The 20,541-nt window shown below is 53.6% G+C and overlaps 1 protein-coding gene across 1 annotated transcript in view; it reads left to right on the top strand.

Moving 5' to 3' along the window:
* The window catches only part of RIN3 (Ras and Rab interactor 3), a 118,077-nt gene that overhangs the window by 79,211 nt on the left and 18,325 nt on the right, over positions 1 to 20,541 (top strand). Inside the window, exons 6-8 of the mRNA XM_057488195.1 lie at positions 2,998 to 3,089; positions 10,739 to 12,286; positions 14,870 to 15,178. Of these exons, the coding sequence (XP_057344178.1) occupies positions 2,998 to 3,089; positions 10,739 to 12,286; positions 14,870 to 15,178 (1,949 nt within the window). The remainder of the gene's footprint in view (positions 1 to 2,997; positions 3,090 to 10,738; positions 12,287 to 14,869; positions 15,179 to 20,541) is intronic.

The raw sequence follows: 20,541 nt of genomic DNA, 5'->3' as shown, positions 1-20,541 counted from the left end.
GCAACGGGCATCTAAAGTGGGGGCAGTCTGGTGGGACTGAGTCCTTGACCTGTGGGGTCTGCACTGACTCTAGGTGGTGTCCGAATCGACGCAGCTGTGGGGCACCCCCTACTGATGTCTGCAGAATTGGGCGAGTGGTGTCAGAAAACACGTGGAGAAGGTCCTAACATCGGTCCAGCTGATCATGACTGGCTCTCCTTTTAAATGAAAAATTGAACTAGAAAATATCAGAATGTGTCTCATGTTTTTGGAATAAGTCTTGTTTGGCTAAACTCTTGTTTTAGTTATATATGAGTGTGCATACATGTGTGTGGGAGAGAGAGAGGGGAAGAAACAAAGAGAAGGAAAGAGTGTGTGTTCACAGCGTCAGGATGCCAAATCTGTTTCTTACTGGCAGTTATGGTCAAACAGTTTGATAAGCACCTGTGGGAACAGAGGCCTCCAGGAAGGGGGTTTGCAGCCAGGGGGGCACACAAGCTGACCCACCAGGGTGTGGGGGGAAATGTTAGAACAGTTATTCTAAATATCCCATGTTTCAAATGTCTATATTTGTAAATGCTTTTAAATGAAATTAATCATCCATTATATAAGGAACATGTATTTCTACATAAGGAAATATATATATATATACCTGGGTAGGTGCTTAATTTTTATTTTTATTGCTAGCCCTTGCTTTGGGGGTCGTGATGCCCACCCAAGGCTGTGCCCATCAGGATCACCCTGAAAGTCATTTAAAAATATGGATTCCAGGCCTACCTCCAGACCCGATCTTGGGAACCCCTGTGCCTGGGTCTGGGAACCTGCATTTTTAGCAGCTCCCTCAGGGAATTCTGATCCAGAACTAATTAGTTAATACAAAGATATTAATGCCCATCCATAGGGTTGCTGTGATGTAATAATAATGTCATATGATATAAGGCCTGTAACACCCAGCCCAATACCTGGCACATAACAGTTGCTCAACAAACACCCATCCTGTGTGTGCTTTCTCTTGGATTGGAAGAGGTGGCCCCTGGGTGAAGTGCTGAATTGGATGACGTGTCGGGGAGCAGAGATGGATGAAACCCTTGAAGAAGGGTCACAGAGAAGGAGGAGGTCCATGGGGCTGTCCTGCAAGCTGCATAGAATCTAAGTAGACAAGGGTGGAGGGAACAAGGGGGTGCCAAGCCCGGGGGTGGGAACGAGCGTGGCACACCCGCTGTAGGAAAGTGAGCCTGACATTCTGGGAGGCAGTGAGGAGGGCCAAGTGCAAGGGAAGGGTCTGTGGTGGGCAGAGGTGGGGAGCAGGCTGGGGAGGCCCTGGATGCAGGGATCCAGGCTGGGCGTGAGCAGCATGCAGAGCAGGGGGGTGGGGCGGCGCGGAGGGTGTCCTGGTGGTGGGAGAGGCAGCAGGCGGGCTAAGCGGGCTCTGCCGGCCATCACCGTATACGCAGTGACCGGACAACCTTTGGCAACCCTGCTGGCAGTCCAGACCGCCAGCCAAGTAAGCCGAGGTGACACAAGGCTGAATTCCACCATCCTTCAAAATTAGAGATTGGGGTGCTGGGGGCGGGGCGGGGCTGGAGGTGGAAGGGAGTGCTGAGGGCCTGTCCAGTGTGGGTCTGGACCTGGCCTGCGGGAGGGGCTGACAGGTGGCCTCTGGAAGGCCTTGCGTAGGCCCGCAGGAAACCCACACAACTGTGACAACATAAGAAGGTGCAAAAAGTAGGAGAGCCAGCCCTACCCCACTGACGGGGGAGAAGCCAGAGGCCGCACACCCCAGGACTTCACCGAAAGGCCCAGATTCTTCTACCACCCTCCCCCATCCTGCTCCTCCATAAACAGAAGTGTTTTCTACCCACTTTGAAAGCCTGTCCCATGAGGGGGTGGGGGCGCCCTGAGAAGCCTCATAAGCCTGTGTTAGTAAGCGGTGGTCTCTGTCCTGCTGTCCCCAAGTCCAGTTCCTGAAGTTTGGATGGTCCATTCCGCAAATATTCTTTGAGTTTTCTGTGTTAGCAGTGTGGGGGTTTGGAGGCCAGGAAAGCTGCCCGCCCCTCAGGAACTCCCAGGGCTACGTGTGTGTCAGCAGGCTGGGCATAGGCAGTGAAGACGTGAAGACGCCAGGGGAGAGGCGGCTCTGGCCAGTGCCGTCCCAGGAGGCGCTCAGCGGACACGGATGGATGGGATTTCAGAGATTAGAATCGGGGTTTGGGGAGAAAGTGGATAGAGCCCAGAATTCAGCCTGGCTGAAGAGGTGGGTCAGCATCAGACTGTGACAGACCTCAGATTGCCAGGACAGGACAGGACACAGAATTCGGACCACCATCCCAGGGCCTGGCAGTGCCACACTCCCCTTCCTCAGCCCATGAAACAGCCCTGGGCCATAAGTCAGGAGGCCTGGGACTCAGCACACTCTGCCCTGACCTACCATGTGGCCCAGAAATGTTTTCCCTCTCTGGCCTCGGTTTCCCCATCTGTATAATTAAGGGGGAGGGCATCTGAGTCCCTTCTGGGAGCTCTCTGGGGACAGCCTCAAGTCGCTCCTCATTCAGACCAAAGGCAGCAGGTGGAGCTGGCTGAGCCTCTGCAGGGGCATCCCACTGTGCACTCACCAGGGGGCCTGACTGCGCGCTCGCTGCACCCAGCGTGGAGCAGCGGTGGTCAGACGGCAGGAAGGGGCGGGCCACTTGCTTTACCCGGAATAGCACCTTTAGAGGAAGCCGCCTGGGCTTCCCACAAGCCAGGAAAGCCAGGGAAGAAAGGTGACACAGGAGGGTCTTGTGCATCCGTGGGTCCCCAGTGCCAGCTGGGGCTCCATCTTGCTGGTTGCCCCCAGCCTCAGGGCTCTGTCCCTTGGCCCCAGAGAAGTTTCCCGTCTGCATGGGGACCCCAGCAGCCTGCGGGGTTGCCCAGGGTTTTCCTTTATGGCCTGCGACTTGGGGGCTGTGGGGACCAGGGAATGGGCACACAGGACAATGGGTCTCTCGACGTGACCTCCGACCTTTTGTGTCTCCACAGAGATTTACTGCCCTTCACGCTGAGGCTGCCCCAGGCCATCCTTGAGGCTAGCAGCTTCACAGACCTTGAGACCATCTCCAACCTGGGCCTGGGTAAGTCCCTCTGAGGGTCAAGAAGGGTGGGGAGGCTCTGAGAAATCCGAGAGGCGCCGGGATTGCCCCTAGGCTGAGACCGTGCTGGATGCACCCATGCGCCAGGCTGCTGAGCCCCCAAACCAGGGAGATTCTCCCAGTTTTCAAAGCAGTGCCTTTTACAGCTGCCCAGGGGGTCTGATGCACAGCCTTGTCTGAAGGAGCTGGGTGCACAGGCTGACCTATTGTCAGGGCAGGGCTCTGAAAGAGGCTGGCTAAAGGCCTAAGCCCTTCCCAGCAACAGCCAGAGAGGGGCACCAGCAGCCACCCCAGCCCTGGCCCCCAGCCCCACCTTGTCAGAAGAAAAAGAAGCATGAACGTGATCGTGGACTGGAGTGCACCCCTGGCCTGCCCCCTGCCCAACTAAATGACCTTAAGCATGCCCCACCCTGCCCCTCCGGCCTTTTGAGGCAGAAAGAGTGGATGGTTAAGAACAAGAGTGCTTCTGATCCCAGCCCTTGCATGTAATAGTAGGAAGAGCTCACTTTTATTGGACCCTTTCATGTCTTGGGCCTTGCTGAGAACTCTGTAGGGTGGAACCAGCCAGGGCTGACCTCCGGCTTGGGCCCCACCATGCTGGGCCCTGGGAAGCCCAAGCTTACCACGTCTGGAGCCGCCCGTCAGCCATGTCAGAAGCAGAGGATTTCCTTCAGGACAAAGAGGGGAGTGTGTTTTGGGCAGCTGCTTCAGGAACCTTGCAAGTTCCAAATCCTGGGCAGGGGCCAGAGCCTCGTCACCTGAGACCCACCAGGTCACATTTATGAACAAAGCAGTTAATCAAAAGTCTTTATCATAATGACTGAGCTACACCCGGGACCCTGCACTACACTCAGCCGGCACATTGCCTGGAACACAGTTCGAGGTCGCGTGGAAGACACAGTGGCTGAGAGGGCCAGGTCAGTAAGTTAGGGACAGACCTGGGATCAGCAAAGACACCCTAATTCCCAGGCCAGGCCACTGTCACCATCCAGAGGGGCCTCTGAGCAGCAATGCAAGAGATGCCACAAGGCAACTTATGGTCAAAGGCCAGGAATTAGGAGTCCAGGCCCTCGGGTGTCAGCATTTTATAAGCACAGACTGTGTTCTAATCTCCGTACCTTCACTGACTCATCAAATCTTCAAACAACCCTATGAAGTAAGTCCTATTACCATAATCCTCATTTTATGGCAGAGGAAACTGAGGCACGAGTGTAGCATGTCCAATGTCACACAGTCCATGGTAGGGCTGGGATTTAAACCCAGACAGTTTAGCTCCAGCACCTACCCCTTAACTCTTTATCCAGACTCTCATAGGTCTGATTTACCCAGTTTATAAACTCTAGGGCCAGTTTTCATTGAAATCAGGAATAAACACTGAACTTTGCCCCAAATATTTTAGTTGCTGGGCTCTTACCCTCCCAGAAGCATGGATGTGCAACAGGTGACAGTTTTGTAACTCACAAAGTCCAAATGTCCCCCCAAGATCTAGAGTAGCATGGAAGGCGCTTTCGTTGCAGCACACCTGGTCGGTCGGCGCTGTCTTGTGGAATCCTCAGGTCCCCATTTTAAAGATAGAATATCAAGGCTTAGACCGGATGAGAAACTTGTCTAAGGTGTCCCAGACGGGAAGGAACAAAGCTGGGCAGCGCACCCAGGGTTTTCTGACTCAAGCACCGCCTCTCCACCATCCACCAGGGGCACCTCCTGCCCTTCTTGGTTGCTTTTGCAATGAGCCATCAGTGGCCAGTTTGAGGCCAAGTGAGTAGGGCAAGGGAGAGGGTGGGCTAGGTCTGGGGAGTCCTACCTCTAAGAGGAAGGGTCTGTTGGCTGCAGCCCTTGGCCCCACCGTGAGGTGCAGGCCGCGTTTTGCACTGACCTCAGCCTGTCAATAACCAATGCTGTGCTTATATGTGCCCTTGTGGTTCTTACTGCAAGATGCCCTCCACCAACAGCCATCAGGAATCTCTGAAAAAAAAAAGTTTTATTACTTATAAGACCTGGAATTCACGCAGCACACCTAGAGCCACACAGAGAGTCAGGTAGAGGGTGCGTGCATGGGGCCTGGGGTTCTGCTTTCACTGGGGGTGGGGGTGGGAGCCTAGGGTTTCTTGGGCTCTTCATTGGTGAATTTAAAACTTACAAGCAGAAACCAAAAACACAGGAAGAGGAAAAACAAGTGGCCCAAATGGTCAGCTACCAAATTCAACCAAATCTCTAAGACAAAGGAGCCTGGGGTAGGGGGGCGGTTCTGGGGGGTCCTTTCGCTAATCCTGTGGCTGGCACTGTGGTTGGCACTGTGGTTATTCCCTGAAGTGGATGCCTCTTTGAAATGGATGCCCCAGCAATCAAAGCTTAAGTCAGGCACTTACATTACAGAAAGAAAAAAACTGTGCAGGCTTTACACCCAGGCAGGCGGTCCCTGCAGGCTCTTCTCACCTCCGGGGGCATGGCTGCCCCTAAGCCCTGGGAGCTCACTGTATTTGAGCCAAGCTGCTCCTCTTGGGAGAAGCACATTTCCCTCTGGAATAGACACGCCCTTCCATCCTGGGCGATCTGGACCTCAAGCACCTTGAGGAAGAGGAGAAGGGAGGCTGTGGTCCGGAAAGCCCTTGGCAGTTAAGTGAGTCTGTCAGCACTTAGTTCCTTGAGAAGGGGGTTTAAGTGAAACCTGAGCACATTGCAGCTTAGGAACCGGAGTGTTCTGACTGGACCTGGGGTCCCCAAAGGCTGAAGGATATAAACCAAGGCTCACCAGAATAATTTTTCCCTGTGGCCAAGGAAGGGTAAGCTGACCAGGCACATCCTGTCAGAGGCCAGAGGCCTTGGCTCAAAGTCCAGGCTCAGGCCTCTCCAACCTTCACCTGTAGTGGTGATAATAATTTGCCAAAAGGAACATCTGCTAAGGGCTGGAACGCGCCAGGCATTATGCCCAGCATGTCACTCATTGTCCTAGGCAAGGTGCTCTTGTAGCAAAGAGCTGAAACCCACTCAAACTAGCACAGATAAAGGGGTCTTAGTGAAGGGACACTGGGGAATCTCCAAGAGATGCAGTAGATCAGCTGGGCTTCAGGGGCAGCAGCAGTGGCTCTGTGCACACGCGGCCTCTCACTACCTTGCTGCCGCACCAAGCCAGGCTCTGAGCCCTACCCCATCCCCACCTGATGATCCTGCAACTAAAATAAGTTTATGAGGCATCTGTTTTTCCTATCACTAGTGTCAGCAATTTTATTTTTCTGGCATTCTGTGCACTTTTTACAAAATGAATGAATGGAATAAATACCCAAATCATTGCTCAAGCCCTGCTGTTCAGACAGGGCTGATGTTGCTGAAGCAGAGCTATTGACTTGCATGCTCAGCACCACATGTTTTTCCAGGTTTGCTTGTGAGCTGACGTAACAAAGTCCAAGATTGCCTGAAAAAGCTAACGTTTGAGAGGGCAGGCTAAGTAGGTGTAATCTTGGGGCCACAAAACTAACATAGGAAGCAATTCAGTAAACGATAGGTGGTTAGTCTGTTTTAAGTGCAAAAAGAATCTGACAAGTACAATGGTAAATAAGGATTAGATCTGCAGACATGTTTCTTGTGCACATATGTTTAATATTTTTAAACTATGTTTAGAAAAGGCATATGTTCTGTAGCTCTATGAGCTGTGTTTGTAATTTGCTTTTTCCTTTGCACTATATAATGAGAAGTTTCCTAATGATGAAAAATTCACTGAAAACTTGGGTTTGAATGACTGTCCAACAGCCCATCTTTGGGCTGCCACAAAGATATTTATTCACTGAACTCACTGGACTTTCGAACTGTTTCCATGGCATCTGGAACACTGCACTGCACTTTCCCAACCCCCCTCTGTCCCGCCACTAACCCAAGGCTTCTGAAATGTGAAGCCTTCAGTCACCTCTGCCCTCAGGGCCCTCAGTACCTGGCCAGGCCCAGCCTCTGAGGACTGTAGGAGTGGACACCTGGCAAGAGGCATCCCCACCTGAGGTGCAGGACGCAGGCCAGCAAGACGTCTGTCTCAGTCTGTGGGCAGCAGAAGCAGTGAAGGCACGGACCCTTAGGGGAGCCCCGGCGGCTGAAACAAGGCTTGGCATGGTGCCGCTGGGCACAGGCGCCCACAGCTTTGCCAACCCCTTGGATTGCATGACAGTGTTCTGCTTCTCCGCTGGCCTCGGCATTCTGCAGGCTGCCAAGAATGTTACGTATTTCCTTTTTTTTAACATGAGGTCCCACATTGCCCCTGTGGGTCCCTAACAGGCCCCCAGATGCTAGGTGCGGTTTCCTAGGTCCCAGCTTCCCCCACCTCTCAGACTGGCATTAGCCTCGAGGCCTCTGCCCTGCCAGGGTATAACCCCAGGCCTGCCTTAGGGGCAGGGGAGCAGTGCCTGGTCATTTGGAGCCCAGGCCCGTTTCTCTGAACCCTAGTGTCTGCTCTACTTCTGCCAGAATCCAAATCTGAGCTGTGGAAACTGTTCTTTTTCTCGGTGCATGACGGACCCATCCTGCTGTCCTCAGGCAGGGCGTCCGGCTGCTGATCCCTCGGCTCATGGGCCTCCTCATCCCGCACACTCGCTTTTGTTTTTTGCCTCCCTCCTCTCACTTTCTCGTGTCTTCATTTCCTGCCTTTAGACATCCTCCGTGATTCAGGTCACCCCACATTGCCATCAGAACGAATCTTGTCTGTGTCCCACTCCTCAGAACCCTGCTTCTCACTCTGGCTAAGCTGACCCACTCTCGGGAGGGCAGAGCTGAGCTCGAGTGTGGTCTTAGATGGATGAAGCACTGTGGCTGCCTTCTGGAAGCCCAGAGTCTGGGAGAGGTGGGAGGAGGCCAGACAAATCCAAAGAATACGGTCACTTGGGCCAGAGGGTGCCCCAGAGCCAGGGGAGCACAGAGTGTGGGTGAGGCCTGAACACGTCCAGAAGGCTCCACCAAACAGGCAGCATTTGCCTGAGTCTTGAAGGATGAGTAAGAGTCTGCAGGTGGGAAGGGTAGGAAAAGCATTCCAAACACAGGGAATAACATTAGCCAAGACCTGGTGGTGGGGCAGCCCATGCTGTGCTCAGGGAGAAGTGAGCAGCAGGGTTATAGGCTCAGTGGGTAATGCTGGGAAGGACGTACAGGGCCAGATTCCACAGGCCTTGAATGCCAGTGTAAAGGCTTGGGAGGGATCCTAAGCAAACAGCAATCAAGGGCCTGCTATATGCCCCACAGCGCCACAAAGAAGAGAGTGAATTAGAGGGGTGTGGGGGGCAGGCCATGGCCGTGATCTAGGTGAGCAGTAATGAGAATGCCCACCCAGCCATGGGTAAGCAGTTCTGTTTATCATCTACCCTGGACTTATACGTTCACCCAAAGGAAGGGTGGTATGGGAATTGGGGTGAGCATCAGGGGCCTCGGCTCACATATGGGCTGCTGTCCAGTTCACCTGAGTCAGACTGGCTGCCTGCTCTCCTTGCTGGGAAAACTTCCAAGGTGACAACTTGGTTGGACTTGCATAGGCGGGGCACTGCTTCGAATGCTCACTCCCTGGTGCCAGAACATCTGTGTGCCCGATGTGAGGCATCCCGAAGAGAGGCTCAGCCTTGGAGGAGTCAGTAGCTGCCCCAGAAATCAAAGCGTGGGACCAGGCAGTCATGAAGAACAGCTTGGCTGTGTTGTGGGAGAGCCCGGAGACTCAGCCTCCCCGCCCGGGTACTCCACGTCCTCGGGTTGTAGCCAGTGTGCACAGAGCTTTGCAGGTTGGAGAGCGTCGCATGGAAGTTTGTCGGCCGGCCGTGTTGTTGTGGAGACAGCTCACCCCAGCGCTGGGGCTGCCAGACGCAGGGTCTCTCTGCCCAGGACAAGGCTGAGCCATGGGGCCCTCTCTTTTCCCCCACAAGGGCTCCACCCCCAGAAGGGATGGACATGGCTCCCTTGCAGTCACTTTCTCTGCAGCCCCATCGTCCTGGGCACACGCCTGCTCACTCTGACTGGGTTTGCCACTCCCTGGCCAGAAGATGGCAAATGCCCTTGTCCCAGAGCGTGCCCATCTCTCAGGGCAAGTACACACATGGCCATGCTGTGATGTCCCCATCCTTTCAACGTCTGTTGTGCGCTTACCACATCCGCAGTTCTGGGGTGCATGCCACCCTGAAACTCTCATGCTGGGAGAGCAATCAAGATGAGAAGTGTCGTAAGTTCCTAGGAAGGAAGGTCACATAACTCAACAGCTGAGCATACAGGCTTCAGAACTAGGGTGACCTGATCCAAACCCCGGCTCCCTCATTCTCCAGCCTATGACCCAGGTTGTTCAATCTGTCTGGGTTGCTTATCTTCCCCTATAATACGGGGACAGTGTTATGTCTTACACCACAGGTCAGTGGTCAGGGAGCAGTGAGTCGATCCATGGAAAGCAAGCAGCCCACACAGCCAGAATGCAAAGCATGCCGGGTCCTGTTCCTGTCCTTGCTGTTATTCTCTGTAGTTTTCTTACTGATGAATCCTTCCCAGGGGTAAGGAGCTCTGGGTGAGAGGCCGGAGACCTGGCTGTGTCACTAACAGGGGACTCTGCACTCTCCATCTCTAAAACTAAGAGGTCAAACAGGACCTGGGGTCCCTGCTCCTGTCCAAGAGCACCTGCCTGAATGTGCTCAGAATGGCCTGCAAGCCAGATGAAACTGCTCTCAAATGTGCTCCTGGGCCCTTTTGGGGGATCCCGAGCTTCCACCAGAGTCCCCATAGGGCTTGGTACCCAGAGGTCAAGAATTCCTGAGCTAGTCGACCCACAATGCCCTTTCAGCTTGGATGTTCCATGCCCGTTACCCAGAACAAGCCTGATGCTGACCAGCTGTGCCTGGATGGGGACAGGCCTGCTTTGGTGGCCACAGCCATGTGCTGAGCCCAGGAGGGTTGGTCAGGAGAAAGGCATGTGCTGGAACTTAGCTCAGCTGTGCAGGAGCCCCTGCTCTCTGCGCTCCCACGCACATGCTGGGGGCATGGGGCAGCTTCTGGTTATAAGAGTGGTGTTAACCAGAGCCAGAATCACTTGGAGTGGGCAGTCGTTCCCCACCTGGGTGCTCAGGGCTTAGCTCACTGGCCACAGTCCATAGGTTTGTTCTTCCTGCAACACAGTTACTGTGGAGGCCAAAACAGGTAAAAGGGTCTTCCCTGTCGGGACCCTCCCTACCCCCATTCTAGAGATGACTAGATCGAGGCCCAGAAAGTCCAAGTAACCCACCCCAGGGCACCCAGCTGGTCACCGGCAGGAGCTCCCAGCCTCTGTGCTGTCCATCTCCACATGCGCCTGCACCCTGTGTCATTGGTGCCCCCCACGGTGGGGTCTCACAGGCCCAGGGGCAGAACTGAAGCTGAGCCTGTCACCACGGCCATCCCGCCCCACCCCAGCACTGCCGGGGAGGACCGCGTGGGGCTTCCCCTCTGGAGACAGGAAGTGGTGGGAGAGGTTTAAAACAGTCCACAGGGGAAAACAACCCTTGGGGCAGTGAAGCAAACAACCCTCAGGGCAGTGAAGCAAGCCCCTGGCAGGCCCTCTTTGGCCCTGCCCCCACCCCGCCCACAAACCCCACCCGAGGCAGGGGCCCAGCTTCAGGACTGACCACCTCTCCCTCTCCCTCTTGATTCTACAGGCTTCTGGGACTCCTCATTGAACCCCCAGCAAGGAGGAGGGAGCCTAGCAGAGCCCCCAGCCTCCAGCCCCAGGTTCGCCACCCATGACGAAAATTGCTCGTGTGAAATTGAGCTGTCCGTAGGAAGTGAGCGCCTGTGGTTTGTGAATCCGATTTTCATCGAGGACTGCAGCCAAGCCCTGCGCTCCTGCCAGCCACCCCCTGGATGCTGCCTCTCCAGCCTGTCACCTCCCCCCTCCTGCGCTACCTCACCCACCTCCAGGTGGGCCCCCCGTCGCCCGGCACCCCCGCCCCCCGCACCCCCTCTCCACGCACCTGGCCCTGTCGGGCCTCCTCCACCCCCTGCTCCTCCTTTGGCCGGCCGTCTGCCTGCGTCCCTCCCGGCGGCCGCTTCACCATCTCCAGAGTCCCTTCCTCCTGCACCCCCCGTGTCTGTCCCCCACCTTGCACCCCATGCCCCAGGCCCCCCAGACCATCCAAGCCAGCCACTCATGGCAGCCTGTGAGAGGCTCCCACCCCCACTGGCGGGCCTGGGCCCCCTCAGGGAGGAAGAGATGAAGCCAGGGGCAGCCCCCAGCTCCTTGCAGCCAGCCCCGGCCCCGCCAGCGCCCCTGAAGAAAAGCGTCCCGGCTGCCCCTCCCAGACGCCGCGTCTCCTCCGAAAAGGTCTCCCTGGATGACCAGAGTGCAGGGAAGGCGGACAGGGGGACGGTGGCGGAGGGGGACAAGCCAGGTCTTCCCGGGGCATCCCCACTCAGACTGCCTCCCCAGAAGCCCCCAGACAGCCCTGGGGACAGGCCTCGGAGGACCACAGAGCAAGGCCAGGAAGAAGTGGTCAAAGCCATCGCCCCGGGCAGCGCGCCAGAGCCGCCGAGGCAGATCCGCCAGCCCCCGGTCCCTCCGCCCAGGAAGAAGCGGATCTCCCGACAACTGGCCTCCGTCCTCCCAAGCCCGTCGGAGAGCCCCAAGCTTTCCACAGAGAAGGTGGCCCCTGAGAACCCCACGCCCGGTCTCCTCGGAGAGGGCCAGAGGCCTGCCTCCCAAGCTGGGGCTCAGAGCCCACAGGCCCGGGCCGGTGCCCGGCCCCAGAGCACCCCAGAGTTCAAGGGATCCCTGGCCTCCCTCTCAGACAGCTTGGGAGTGCCCGCCTCGGCCACGGAGCAGGACTCCTACTCAACTAGCAGCGCGGAGGAGGAGCTGGAGCAGCTCAGCGGCCCCGGCATGAAGAAGAAGCCCTCAGTGATCCTGGGCAAGGCGAAGCACCGCCTGAGCTTCGTGAGCTTCACCAGCGTCTTCCACGCCTTCCTGTCCAACGACCGCAAGCTGTACAAGAAGGTGGTAGAGCTGGCCCAGGACAAGGCCTCGTACTTCGGCAACCTGGTGCAGGACTACAAAGTGTACAGCCTGGAGATGATGGCGCGCCAGACCTCCAGCACGGAGATGCTGCAGGAGATCCGCACCATGATGACCCAGCTCAAGAGCTACCTGCTGCAGAGCACCGAGCTCAGGGCCCTGGTGGACCCCGTCCTGCACTCCGAGGAGGAGCTAGGTCAGCCCGGGCAGGGGCTGGGAGGGAGGGAGGAAGGGATTAGCCCAGATCATCCACCCTGTCCGTGAACTAACCCCCCCACTGCTGTGCCCCTTAATTCTGAGTTATGCCTATGCACCCAGTTAGAAGGTGGAAGACCCTCAACCACATGCGGGGCCGGGCAGGACCCCACCCTAGTATAAGTACCGAGAAAACTCACAGGAGCAATTAGAGGCAAGAGAGGTGCTAAACCCTGCCATTGCTGAGGCCAGAGTCAGGTTTTGCAGAAGATCTGGGGGCTCTCAGAAGTGAAGGACCCTGGAGAGCATGGGCCACAACCTTTTCATTTTGTAAATAAGGAAACAGGCCCTGCAAGGGAAAAGGACAAGGCCAAGGTCACACAGGGGCCCAGGACAGGGACTCATACTTCAGCAACCTGGTGCAGAACTACAAAGTGTACAGCCTGGAGATGGTGGCAGCAGGGAAGACTGACTGCAAGTCCTTGCCTCCAGGTCACAGCGCCTGTAGCTACAGAAGCTCTGATGGCAGCGGGGTCATGGTACGGGCCTGGAAGGATGCATAGGAGTAGCGTGAGGGAGACAAGGGCAACCTTTTATTCTGCTACAGAGGCTGGAGAAGCAAAGGGGAAGAGAGAGGCAGCAGGGGAGGACCCAGGACAGCCAGCACTGGCCCCAAACCCAGACACGGGCCAACCACAGGCCAGCACAGCAGGAGAGGGTTTTCTGGGCCTCCGTTCAGTTCAGCCATGGGACATGAGCCATTCCCTCATCCCCAGGAACAGGGCAGCTCAGGTGTCTCACCACAGGAACAGGACTAATAGCCGAGACCCTCCCCCTGCGGATGGAGTAGAACCAAAAAGACTTTCCAAGATTATTTCCCTACTGTCAGCTAAAGCAGCTGAACATCACCTTAGTGCCACGTAGGCATAAGTTCAAATCCTTGTTCAGCCCCAACTAGCTGTGTGACCCATGCCATCAGCCTCACTTGGCCCATCTGTAGAGTGGGGATAATGGCATGCATGCCGAAAAGTCACTGTGAGATCGGAGCTGACTGACTCCCACTCTGCTAGCCAGTGAGGATGCCTCTTGTATAAAATAACATTTGACCAGTGAAGGAATAAGCCATGTTGATAGCTGTAGAGTGACTTCTCCAGGCGAAGAGAATAGAAGGTAGGTGCAAAGGCCCTGAGACAGGAGCAAACCTGGCAGGTTGGGGGAGCAGCAAGGAAGTCAGGGTGGCTGGAGCAGCATGAGCACAGGTGATAATGAAAGAGGTCCCAGGACGCATCACAGAGGGCCTTGTAGGCCACAGGGAAGACTTTGGCTTCTACCGTGCTTGAGGTGGGAGCCACTGGAGGATTCTGAGCACAAAAATGTCATGATCGAACATGTCATGACAGGATTATGCTGGCTGCTATGCTGAGAATGCATTAAAAGGGTCCAGGGCTCTACCTAAAAGACAAGAAATAGTAAACGCTGGTGAGGTGCAGAGAAATAGGAACCCTCCGACACTATTGATAGGACTGAAAATTGGTGCAACTGCTGTGGAAAGCAGTGTGGAGGTTCCTCAAAAAACTAAAAATAGAGATATGTGGGACTCCACTCCTACAAGTTTACCCAAAGAAAACAAAATCCCTAATTCAAAAAGATTTATGCACCCCTATGTTTATTGCCACACTGTTTGTAATGACCAACATATGGAAGCAACCTAAGTGTCCATCAGTAGACGAATGGATAAAGAAGAGGTGGTACATATACACAATGGAATATTATTCAGCCATTAAAAGAAAACAAATCCTGCCATTTGCAACAACATGAATGGAGCTAGAGGGTATTATGCTCAGTGAAATAAGCCAGGCAGAGAAAGACAAATACCACATGATTTCAATTATTTGTAGAATATAAAAGGAAGCAAAAGAAAAGGAACAAAACAGCATTAGACTCATAGACACAGAAGTGACTAGTGGTTAGCAAGGGGAGGGGAGTGGGCAGGGGCTGGGGGGAAAGGGAACTGTTGAACCATTGTGATGTACATTTGATAAAATTTTTTTAAAGGGTGGGGGGCAGGGCAAGAAGCTACTGACAAATTCAGCAAGAGATGATGAGGTCGAGGTGGTAGCTGTGGAAGTGGTGAGAAGTCAGGTTCTAGATATACTGTACTCTTGAGACTATAGCCAAATAGATTTGGAAATTGAGAGACATGGAGAATAATTCTACCAAACATTTACTGGGCACCCAGGCCCTCCACATACAGCTGCACAGGTTGTGTACTGCACAAACTCCATATGAATAGTGCCCTCTGAAGTTCTGCACTGGTAGGCAGCCCTGTGAGAGTTTAATCCAGACCAGGCTCTGTGAAAAGCATTAGGATACAATGTATCAGTCCCCGAGGGCTCCTGTGCCAGGGTCTTCATAGTGTGGCTCTCTGTTGAAGGTACTACAGTGTCTCAGATGTCAGAACTGCAAGGTTCTCAGGCTGTTCGTCCTTCCAGGGACCATGACATGGAAAAGCCACACTGGTGGGCTGCAAGGTCTAATGGCAGACCTGGTTTCCTCACCCTCCCACTCTGACCCCCCCCCATAGAAGCAATTGTGGAGTCAGCCTTGTACAAATGTGTCCTGAAGCCCCTGAAGGAAGCCATCAACTCCTGCCTGGGTGAGATCCACAGCAAGGACGGCTCACTGCAGCAGCTCAAGGACAACCAGCTGGTGATCCTGGCCACCACCACCACTGACCTGGGCGTGACCACCAGCGTGCCAGAGGTGTCCATCATGGAGAAGATCCTGCAGAAGTTCGCCAGCATGCACAAGGCCTACTCACCCGAGAAGAAGATCTCCATCCTGCTCAAGACCTGTAAACTCATCTACGACTCCATGGCCCTCGGCAACCCAGGTAGGCCGGCAGCCGGGAGGGGCCAGGGCCAGGGGCTCTCTCTAGGGGCAGCATTACTCTATGGCTTGTGGCCCCTTCCCTGAGGACTCCAGAGACCTCCGAAGTCACTCGAAAAGCCTTTCGAGATTCCGGGGCCTGTTGGGGAAGGAGTGGGGTTGTGGGGGCGGAACCCCTGGGCCCCTCTCCGGGGTCACCTGTGGACCTGGAGGTGGGCCATTACTGGTGCCACACTGGAGGCTGGCAGGGAAGCCAGCCTGTACTGGGCCTTTGTGCGAATTAGAAAAAAGAGCGATATTAGTTTCCTAGGGCTGCTGTGACAAAAGAACACAGACTGGATGACTTAAACAACAGAAATGTATTGCCTCACTGTCTGGAGGCTGGAAGTTTGAGATCAAGGTGTGGGCAGGGTCATGCTCTTCTGAAGTCTCTGTGCAGGCCTCTCTCCCAGCTGCTGGTAGCTCCTCAGCTTTGCAGCATCGCTCCCATCTTTACATGGCATGCTGTCTGTGCGCAAGCCTGTGTCCAAACTTCCCCTTTTCAAAAGGGCATCAGTCATGTTGGTTTGGGGGCCTACCCTGCTCCAGTATGACCTCATCTGAACTAATTATATCTGCAGTGACCCTACTTCCAAATAAGGTCACATTCTGAGGTCCTGAGGATTAGGACCTCAACATATAAATGTTGGAAGGACACAGTTTAATGCGTTAAAGCCACCTAACTCAGTTAGTATTTATTATTGCTCACAGGTTGGTGGGGCAGTTGTGTGGATCTGGTCCGGCATGCCTAAGCATGGCCAGGCTGACTCGTGGGTCCGTGGTCAGAGGGCGCTGTTGGGAGGCTAGCTGGTCTAGGGTGGCTTGGCTCATATGTCGGATGGTTGATTGGCTATTGATGGGTCTGGAGTGGTGACAGGCCATGTGCTTCTCCTTCTCTGGCAGGTTAGCACAGCCTTGTGCCCATGGCAGTTAGAGTCCAAGAGAGCAAGAGAAGTCTGCGTGACCTCTCGGTCCCTGGGCTTGAACGGGCACGATGCCTCTCTGATGTATTTCCCTGACTTGCTTAGTCACAATTCCAGCCCAGTTTCAAGGGGTGAGAAACTAGACTTCCCTCTTGATGGGAAGGGCTGCAAAGTCACATTGCAAGGAGCACATTGTAAGGGATCATTGGTACCATTTATAATCAGTTTACCATAGTGCTCCTCCAGGCAGACAGAAACGGGCATCACCACACTATGGTGCACACCTTCGTGAACAGAATGCTGGCTGGTTTTGATCCCCCAATCCCTCTTTCAGTAGGTGCCCTTGTACAGTAAGCAACCTGCATCACTGTATATGACAGCCATGGTAATGGAAAGTGGAAGGATTATTATTACTTCTGTAGCCACACAGACTTGGGTTCAAATTCCTGATCTGTCACTCCCTGTGTGACTTCAAATGATTTATTTAGTCCTTTAAGGCCCAGTTCCCTCACCTGGGGAAGCTCTATTTTACAGAAAGGAGAAACTAAGACCCCTAATGGTTCAGAAGCTACTCAGCCACTTGTGAATATTAGAAACACCATATGTAAATGTCGACCTCAATGCACAGTACTGAACAGGTTTGAACAGTCATCGCTGTTTTAGGAGAGGGGTTCCATCTACCTAGGAGAAGGGCAGGGTAGTTAGGCCACAAGTCAAGAGAAAGCAATTGTTAGTGTATGACTGGAGGGTGATGCAAGGTCCTCACCCTAGAAAAACTCCCTGGCAGACCTGGTACAGGTCACACTTCCAGGTTGGAGTCACTCTTTTGGATTAAATTGACATGTGTCCAACAGCCAATTATTAGAATGAATATAGTTCCCTGAAAGCAAATACCATGCTGAGTTACAATTCCATGTTAACCCTTTTTCATGATGTTGGCAGTGTGATTGGAAGAGATGGGGTGTTGAAGTGGAAGCTTTTTCTCATGGAGTGGGTGTCAGACTTTGAGCCCAGGTGTCTTTGCAGTCTGGAGGCCGGAGAACAGGCCAGCATGTGAACTCCGCAACTGAATAACCTCTTAAAACATCCCTAAGGAAGTAAGGTGGGATCAGCAAGCAACCTGCAGAACCCAGAGCTCTCAGGGTTTGACAAGCTCAGTCCTGGGGGTGCAGAACCCAGGGAAAGCATCTGGCATGCCTCACAGCAGCAATGTGAAGCTGAAGGTCCCATTGTGATATGGCAAAGGGCTGGCCACACCTTCTGGCCAGAGGCTGCCCAGATCTGCAGCAACTGGAGAAGGAGGCAGGCTTGGGGTGGTAGGGAGGAGGCAGGGGTCAGGGGTGGGGGTCCTGCACAATGTATAGAGAGAAAAGCGGTAAAACTGGACCAAGCCAGAAAGGTGATAGAGCCCCAGAGGACCCTTTGCTGGGAGCAGCTCAGAGACAGAACATACAGGCTGGCCTGGGATCTCAGAGGAATGTGGAAGAGAAATGCCCAGGTTTCTTTCCCAGCTATGTGACTATGTTCAGGTTACTCAGGTGCTCTGACCCTCAGTTTTCCCCTCTGTTAGAAGGGCACAACTAAACCCACTGTTGCAGGATAGTTACAAGATTTAGATGAGCCTGCAGTTTACATCTCGCTCAGTAATCTTCCCAGTCTGAACTTCTGATTTGGGAAAGCATTTCTCCCTGGCCCATGCCAAGGCTGGGCATAAAGTCATTGGCCAAGGGCTCGACAGACTTTGAGATATTATCAGGGTGACAGCTTTGAGCCTGAAAAGGACAATTCCATTCTCAGTGAGTCTCAGTTTACTCAGAAACCTGGGCTTCCTGCAATTCTTTTAAACGCACAGTCTCTTGGCAGTGATTTTTGCTGACAGTGAATTTACTTCATGAAAACTTACCAGAGAACAGAGAATGGCTAATTTTGAAGAAGAAGGAAAGGAAGAAAAGGCAGTTGTTGGAGAGGACATGCCTGGTGCAGTGTGTGAGTGACTGAGAACAAAGGTGGCCGTGGCTTTCCCGTCCTTGGCGGGAGGAAGATGGGAGGCTCTGCTGATTCCGAAGCCAGACCCACGCAGGGGGACTCTGAGCCCAGAGATCCAGGCCAAGGCCAGGCCTCTGGAGGAAGAGTCCCCCCAGGAACAAATGAGTCTGCCATCAAGGAACAGACAGCATGTTCCCCTCCCACTGTTAAATAACCACTGGACAGCCAGTCCAGGGGCTCCCAGTCTCACCTCTGCCCTCAGGAGGCCAGGGCTGCCCCACTCAGAGCCGCCGTATCTTCACCTGGGAGGAGGCAGGTTCTGCCAAGAAGGGCAGGGGCTCTGGGCTTCATTCCTGGACCTGGGTTTGAAGCCCAGCTTCGGTGCTCTAGCCTCGGCCCTGAGTCCCATGGGGCCTCTGCATGTATATGTAAAATAGGGGATGCCTTTTTAGGCTGCCATGCGCAGGTGGAAGAGCACGTAGAAAACACCTGGATGGCAGAGGCCCCAGGAGATCCTAGTCTTCTAGGGCCTCGGTTTCCTCACTTACAAAATGGGACTAGGAGTGCCTCACTCAGGCCTGTAGCAGAGGCCAGATGTGAGTGTCCAAGAAATGCTGGGATGCAGGAATGGCCGCCTCCCCACCACTTTTCCAAAAACACAGAGGCTGAACCCACTTGTTTCCAAACTGTGTTCCAAGCTGTGTTCCCCAGGGCCCCAAAGGGACACAAGGCAGGCTGGGCCCCACACGGGCTTCACCGCAAACAACTCTGCTCATCTCTGTTTTATACATGTGGTTCTGCACGGGATTTTGTTTGAAATAAGCAGGGGTGCTCCTAATTATTTGGCTTTTCTTTTAACCTTTCATTTGGAAGTAATTTCAAACTTCAAAAACTTCAAAAATAGAAGTAGTGCATTAAAATAGAAATGACTACACACCTTCTATGGATTATTAATATTTCATCCCATTTGCTTTATTATTTATGCTTTCTCTCTGACTTTTTTTTTCCTGAGTCATATGAGGGGAAGTTAAATTCATCCTGGCCTTTACCCCTAAATACTTCTCTCAGAGTAGAGACAGTCCCTTGCAGACCACAGTGAAGTTGTGCGCTTCGTAAATTTGCATAGATTCAATATTTTTATGTAACCTACCATTTGTATTCCAGGTTGTCACTTGACCTAATAAGGTCCTTTTCAGCATTACCTCCTCCTGTTCCAGATCCAGTCAACACGTTTAGTCAGGTGTCTTTTGCCTTCTTTAAGTTGGAACATTTCCACAGCCTTTCTTTGTCTTTTATGACATTGGTATTTTTAAGGAAGACAGGTTTCCCTCCCCACCCCCACCTTTCTCTCTTTTAATGAAAGTTCCTCATTTTGTGTTTGTCAGACATTTCCTCATGATTCCGTTGAGGTTATGCATTTTCAGCCAGGTCTCAACTGACTTGTAAATTATCCTCTGAGTCTGACATTCAGTGATCTTAGGACCAGGCCCCTTACCCAAGCATTCAGCTCAGACCTCCCTCCTGCCAGATGCTTCCAGCTGCTTGCTACTCTCAGTGTGGTCCTCAGACAAGCAGCCCCGCATGGAAGCCCTGGGAGCAGTGGGCCACCCCCTGGAGTCCAGCTGGGGTCCTGCCTCCCTCCACCACTGATGCGAGTGGTAGCTAAGCACAAGACAGCCCTTGCCTCCCACCTCCACCTGGCTGGCCCTGCTCCTGGCCCCTCCTCTCCAGGGAAGAAGCTCCACCCACCTTCCTCTCCCTTCCTACACCGCATGCACCAGTAACTTGTGGTGTCCTAGGGCCTGGCTACAGGCAAGACCTGTTGGAGCAGCTGGGAAGGGCTGAACTTGAAGTCACAAAGCTTGAGTTAACTGGCCAGGCTGTCTTTTCCAGAAACATAATTGCTATTTATGCCCATGATACAGATGGGCCAGGTTTTGAAGCTAGAATTTCCTCACTCCAAACCCTGTGCTTTTACCACGGTACCGAGCAGCCTTGGGAACAGATCCTTGGGTACCTGAATCCCCACCAAACCCTAGAAGCAGACTGGGTTCCTTGTGGACTTCATGAGACTTGGGAAGAGCAGTTAAAACTTCTAGAATCATCTCTCCTGTTACTTTACAAACAAGTCATTCCTATCTCTTCAATGTCTAAGACCAGACTTGCTCTCTGGGAGAAAGAGATTAAGCCCAAGAACTCCCTAAGATGGGAGGCAGAGGATGGAGGGAGGGACACCAGCTGTGCTAATGTAAGATTCTACCTAAAAGAACATAAAGAACCTTCTTTTAATGTAGATAAAGAGAGGGCAACATCTAAGAGGGCAGTGAAAGCCGTGGGCTGCCTTTTTCTCTTCCTTCCATAGTCTGTGCAAACACCTTGAGACTGCACTTCAGGACACAGAAGCTGGCTCCTAACTCTG

The sequence above is a fragment of the Manis pentadactyla genome, chromosome 11 (assembly GCF_030020395.1).
Source record: "Manis pentadactyla isolate mManPen7 chromosome 11, mManPen7.hap1, whole genome shotgun sequence".
NCBI classification, from domain to species: domain Eukaryota; kingdom Metazoa; phylum Chordata; class Mammalia; order Pholidota; family Manidae; genus Manis; species Manis pentadactyla.
Note: the sequence above shows the minus strand (reverse complement) of the source record. Positions and strands in the feature narration are given on the sequence as shown.